This window comes from Oncorhynchus tshawytscha, linkage group LG07 (assembly GCF_018296145.1).
Source record: "Oncorhynchus tshawytscha isolate Ot180627B linkage group LG07, Otsh_v2.0, whole genome shotgun sequence".
Taxonomy (NCBI): domain Eukaryota; kingdom Metazoa; phylum Chordata; class Actinopteri; order Salmoniformes; family Salmonidae; genus Oncorhynchus; species Oncorhynchus tshawytscha.
Window position 1 is genome coordinate 41,512,642 of NC_056435.1, and position 6,180 is coordinate 41,518,821.

Sequence of the window (6,180 nt, forward strand, 5' to 3'; positions counted from 1 at the left end):
AAACCACAACTTTTAGAATACAACAGTTTTATTTAGGCATTGATCCATAACAAAAAGTACCCCCCTTTTTTAATGTCACAGCTCTAAGCACTGATCTGACCGATGCCTGTACAGAAGTGTAGAAATTATTTTAGTCAATGTAGCAAACGCTCAGAGCAATTAGGGTTAAAGTGCCTTGCTCAAGGGCACATCAATTGATGTTTCACCTAGTCTGGCCCTACGTTCTTAACCACTAGGCTTCCTGCCCTCCCATTTCCAGAGCCAAAATAAGAACTAAATAACACATTACAAAGAATTGCCTCCCACACAAGGAACCAATGAAACTAGCGAGTGCTGATGGGAAATGTGTTGTGATCCTCAGAGCCCAGGTGGATTCCCTCTCCTCAGTGCTGACAAGGTCCACAGAGCACCACTCTGATCTAGATGTCCTTGATAACATCCTCCAGCTCTTCTTTGGAATACATGTGGAAGGTCTTGCCTGGCTCTATTGTAGCCAGCTGAAGGGGTGAGAGGGGAGAGGTTAGCACACAAACACATGTGATGAGTGATATGTTTTGGTTGATTGCTGCCTATCACCCTAACAATATCTGGTACACCAGTAAAACAGGAAAATTAGTCCCTCTAGGACTAAGGCTCAGCAGACCTGAATTTATGGTAAACAATACAATAAGACAATAGCTCCACCCAGACGTCTGGTAGGCTTAGTGGGGCTTACACCATATTGCTTAGATACAACAACTTCCACATGTGCAATAGATGTCTCGACTAGAAGTAGGGTCAGTGGTTGAGACTGAAGGATTAGAGCTCACCTCAATGTTGGTGGCATTCAGCTTCTCCTCCATCACCTGCTTTAGGATGGTGAGGGATGACTTGATGGCTTCTTTTAACGTCATGGACTGGAGAGGCCACCCAGAGAGAAAACAGAGGTCTTGGTTAATAAATAAAATAAGGTCGTCACCCCTGTAATAGGATGGAGAATGAAACCAACTGACAATCTGGTGGAGTTGTGGCGGGTGATGGAGGAAAAGGTTGGCGGGTGATGGAGGAAAAGGTTGGCGGGTGATGGAGGAAAAGGTTGGCGGGTGATGGAGGAAAAGGTTGGCGGGTGATGGAGGAAAAGGTTGGCGGGTGATAGAGGAAGTAATGAAGGAGAAGGTTGGCAGATGATAATGATAGTAACAGAGGAAAGGGAGATGATGCCCGAGAGAGGGGTGGTGGTACCTTGTGGTAGACCTCCTGCAGAGAGCTCTGGGCTCCCTCAGAGGCAGAGCCGATGGCCCGGGCATCACACTGGACAAAGGTGCCTGATGGGTCCATGTGGTACCTACACTCACACACAAAGTTGAAAAATCAGGGGGTGTAGAATTTCAAGAGACATTTCACCATCTGATGAAGACTGAAGGTTTGGTTCTCTCATGAAAATTCAGCACAAGTCCGGGATTAGAATGAGAGATTTTGCCCAAACCAATTCTATCACACTAAAACAAAGTGTTAAATGTATGTTGAATAAATAGATTAACGTACAGCTGGGGCCCCTTCTCATCCAGTCCACCAAAGAGAAGCGCTACACCAAAGGGCCGGCTCTGAGGAGAGAGAAGCACAGGGAATGAGTACAGAGTGACGCCTCACAGCTGTGGGAGAAATAAGTGACAACTAGCTGGAAAAGTGCTTTCAACCTCTACCAGTTTCTATGAATTAATACATCACCGAATTAATGAAAAAGTGAGCAATACGCAAGTGAGTTGATATTTCAAGGTTTTGTCTCATCGTTGTGTGATCACTAACCATGGCTCCAGGGTCTGCATCCTCCTCTCCAAACTGCAGGGCCAGGTTAGACACGGCCTGGGTCACACTCTCCACTGTCATGGTCTCGTTGTAGGTGAACCAGTGGTTCTGGAAGGGGACAAACAAAGCAGGGTTAAAAAGGAAAGAAACTAAAAATCTTTACATATCAAGTAGTTGAGGATCTAAAATGCTTTACTTTATGTTGTACAAAACTGCTTTAACAAGTAGTTCACAATGTAGTGTGCATCTCATAAGTGCAAACATCAGCCATGTGTTCATTTTTACCTCGATAGTATAGTAATGTTCAGTTTGAAAATGCACGTGTACTTGAATTCAGCCAACTTAACACTTACCTGTGTCTCCACTCTTGCTTTGTCAATAAGAGTCTTGGCATCAGCTATCAAGCCACTCATAGCACAACCTTTGAGGAGAAGAGATGGACGCTCAAAAACACATTTTCAAACCTTGAATACTAATCTCTGAAACACGGCCTATAGAAGGCCTCTTTTACACAGTGGTGCTTATCTTAAAATCATTTCTGATACAAAAATATGTTGAGCCTATTGAAATTATTCTGACTGCTTGATCCAGGTACCTTTCATTTTCCCAGAATGATTGAGAACACTTGTTCTCTCCATAGACCAGTCATGTGTTACACAAACAACCGGAGCTCCGATAAGTGTTCACGTCTGTGTGTTGTTTGACAGTGTCTGCCCCTGCCTAGTCCCTTCTCTGGCTGCTTACCGATGTGGGTGTCGATCTCCACAATCTTCTCGATGCTGCTTGGCTCCATTAGAGGAGATGTTATCCTCTTCTCCACGGCCAGACACACCCCCTCAGATGTCTGGATGCCAATGGCTGTGGAGCCCAGCTGAGAGACAACAGGTGTTCAGACTCTTGTTGATAGAAACGTCATATACAAAGATGACCAGCTGTCCCCAGTCCCGCCCTCTGAGCTTTATACTTCAGTACTGTATTGTTATGTAGCCTAGACTGTTGTCTTACATTCCGTAATGTGACAGAGTTGTCAGTTTTTACATTTCTCTACTACATATTCTGTGCTAATATACCTTGACCTCCCATTCACTAGTATTTAAGATGGCTGCACTTGTTACGCACAACAGTTGTGTACTTAAGTGTGTCTACTTTATTTTACAGCACCAATTAAGGCATAATTGGGGCGGCAGGTAGCCTATTGGTTAGAGCGTTGGGCCAGTAACAGAAAGGTTGCTAGATTGAATCCCTGAGCGGACACAGTAAAAATCTGTCCTACTGCCCCATAACAAGGCAGTTTAACCCACTGTTTCCCAGTAGGCCATCATTGTAAATAAGAAATGTGTTCTTAACTTAACTGACTTGCTTAGTTAAATAAAAGGTCAAATATTATTTTTGGGGGACAAAATATGCCATTTTTTGTTTAGCACCTTGCCCTGTGACCCGTAGTATTATCTTGAGCATGAATTCAATTAAGTATATTATTTTTTACATCTCGGCCTCCTTGGGTTATTCTTTCACATGCTTTGAGTGAGTACATTTTGAACTCTATATACAGAGATGACACACAAGGTTGCCTATTTTCCGTGACAATGAACAATGTCTTTCCCGAGGAAGCTATTATTGAAGGTGAAGTGTAATGGTGTGTTCTTGCGATATTGAATTTGATGTTTTGAAAATACCTTAATCGCCTCAATAGCATATTCCACTTGGAACAGTCGTCCCTCTGGAGAAAAGGTGTTTACTCCTCTGAAAAAAAGATGATAGATTTAGTGCCCTGAAGTTCCAATAGCTATTCCGTCAGTACTGTAAAGGTTAGAAGAGCTTTCTAGATTAACGGGGGTAACGTAAACTTCTTTCTCAGCACAAAATACACCAGTCTGGAACACGACCATTTTGCAATTAGCTACTGTAGCTAACTAACTTTAGCTAAGTGAAAGTGAAAGAAACTAACGTCAGCTAGCTAGCGTTATCCAGCAAACTATCACGGCAATTTCAGTGACATATTATAATATAACATTAAGGAATGATTAATACGCAGATGTTTACCAGACATAACAAGTGCACAAACCATCTAGCTAGCAGTAGCTAGCTAACTAGATGGCGAGCTAAATAACATGGTATTGTGCTGGTACGTGTGGAAGTTAGCTACGTTAATTGTTAGCGGCTAGTTAGCCCGATGTCGTGACAATGCAGTTCCGTGTCTTAACTTACCTGTCGTACTCCGATCTCGTCAAAAACATCTTGAAGGTTTTAGATCTGTAAACAAAAACACTTTGTTGAAGAGACGCGATTGGGAACATGCAATTAAAACACGAAATGTAGCGTTAGCTCGTGTGTGGGAACCTGCAGATAGGTAGGAAAGATCTGTGTAGAGCAGTAGCTACATTAACACCCTTCGGCATTGGTTCAGAAAGTTAGAGCTAGCAAACTACATTTATATGGTAACGTTACACTCTACGATACTTTCACACAACATTATGTATGGATCATGCAACTATAATGGAAAATAATGTTGGATTCGCAGTCAAGAAAGATAATACTATTTGCCTACCACCCGCACTGGATCGTAGAATGAGTTCGCTTGTTTCTACAGGAAGCGTGTGTGTGCTCAAACACACAGAGAGGGAAATGCTTCCTCTTCGTCTTTGATGAGGTTTAAGGGTGGTTGGCATCCAATATGTTTCATTACCGCCCCCAACTGGACTATAATATAAATTCATGATACCCTGTGACACAATATGGGAAAAGGAAAAAAATAAAAACTCATTCTAACACTCATACACGCATTAAAAACCCACTACCACATTCCACTACATTGACCCTATCTACTCCTGAACCAAATACTTCTCTGCAGCTATCTATTTTCTGTGATATACATTCAATTTCTGCGGTACAGTTGATAACCATTGCTATGAACGCTAAGAAGCCAACCTTACTGAAGCATACAGTATTCAGACACCTTGACTTTTTCCACATTTTGTTACGTTACAGTTTTATTCTGATATTGATTAGATACATGTTTTCCTCATCTATCTACACACAGTACCCCATAATGATGAAGCGAAAACAGATTTTTCAAATTGTTTGCAAATGCATATAAAAAATATTTAAAAAACATATTTACTTAACTATTCAGACCCTTTGCTGTAAGACTCGAAATTGAGGTAATGTCAAATCAAATGTCACATGCGCAGAATACAACAGGTAGACCTTATAGTGAAATGCTTACTTACAATGCTTAACCAACAATGCAGTTTTAAGAATAAAAAGAAACTATGAATCAAAAAAATACAAATATAACAAATAATTAAGGAGCAACAATAACATAACAGTAGTGAGGCTACATACAGGGGGTTCCGGTACAGAGTCAATGTGGAGGCTACATACAGGGGGTTCCGGTACAGAGTCAATGTGGAGGCTACATACAGGGGGTTCCGGTACAGAGTCAATGTGGAGGCTATATACAGGGGGTTCCGGTACAGAGTCAATGTGGAGGCTATATACAGGGGGTTCCGGTACAGAGTCAATGTGGAGGCTATATACAGGGGTTCCGGTACAGAGTCAATGTGGAGGCTATATACAGGGGTTCCGGTACAGAGTCAATGTGGAGGCAATATACAGGGGTTCCGGTACAGAGTCAATGTGGAGGCTATATACAGGGGTTCTGGTACAGAGTCAATGTGGAGGCTATATACAGGGGGTTCCGGTACAGAGTCAATGTGGAGGCTATATACAGGGGGTTCCGGTACAGAGTCAATGTGCGGGAGCACCGGTTAGTTGAGGTAATTGAGGTAATATGTACATGTAGGTAGAGGTAAAGTGACTATGCATGGATAATAAACAGAGAGTAGCAGCACTGTAAAAAATAAAAGGCGAGGTGGAGACAATGCAAATAGTCTGGGTAGCCATTTGATTAACTGTTCAAGAGTATTATGGCTTGGGGGTAGAAGCTGTTAAGAAGTCTTTTTGACCTAGACTTGGTGCTCCGGTACCGCTAGCCGTGTGGTAGCAGAGAGAACAGTCTATTACTATGGCTCCTGGAGTCCTTGGCAATTTTTTGAGCCTTCCTCTGACACCGCCTGGTATAGAGGTCCTGGATGGCAGGAAGCTTGGCCCCAATGATGTACTGGGCCGTACGCACTGCCCTCTGTAGTGCCTTGCGGTCGGAGGCTGAGCAGTTGCCATACCTGGAGGTGATGCAATCAGTCAGGATGCTCTCGATGATGCAGCTAAATAACTTTTTGAGTCTGTGAGGACCCATGCCAGATCTTTTCAGTCTCCTAGGGGGGAATAGGCACTGTTGTGCCCTCTTTACGACTGTCTTGGTGCATTTGGACCATGATAGTTTGTTGATGATGTGGACACCAAGGAACTTGATCTCTCAACTCTCAAAAAGCT

The 6,180-nt window shown here is 42.8% G+C and overlaps 1 protein-coding gene across 1 annotated transcript; it reads right to left on the minus strand.

Annotated features, from left to right (window-relative positions):
- Window positions 1–10: 10 nt before the first annotated feature.
- psma5 (proteasome 20S subunit alpha 5) lies at window positions 11–4,444 on the minus strand. Its single transcript, XM_024427180.2, has 10 exons — window positions 4,334–4,444; window positions 3,994–4,038; window positions 3,462–3,528; window positions 2,530–2,656; window positions 2,139–2,206; window positions 1,786–1,893; window positions 1,525–1,583; window positions 1,222–1,324; window positions 810–896; window positions 11–497 (listed from the first exon to the last, which is right to left on the minus strand). The coding sequence occupies exons 2-10, from the start codon at window positions 4,020–4,022 to the stop codon at window positions 420–422; spliced, it is 726 nt and encodes a 241-aa protein (XP_024282948.1). The 5' UTR covers window positions 4,023–4,038; window positions 4,334–4,444; the 3' UTR covers window positions 11–419.
- Window positions 4,445–6,180: the final 1,736 nt, after the last annotated feature.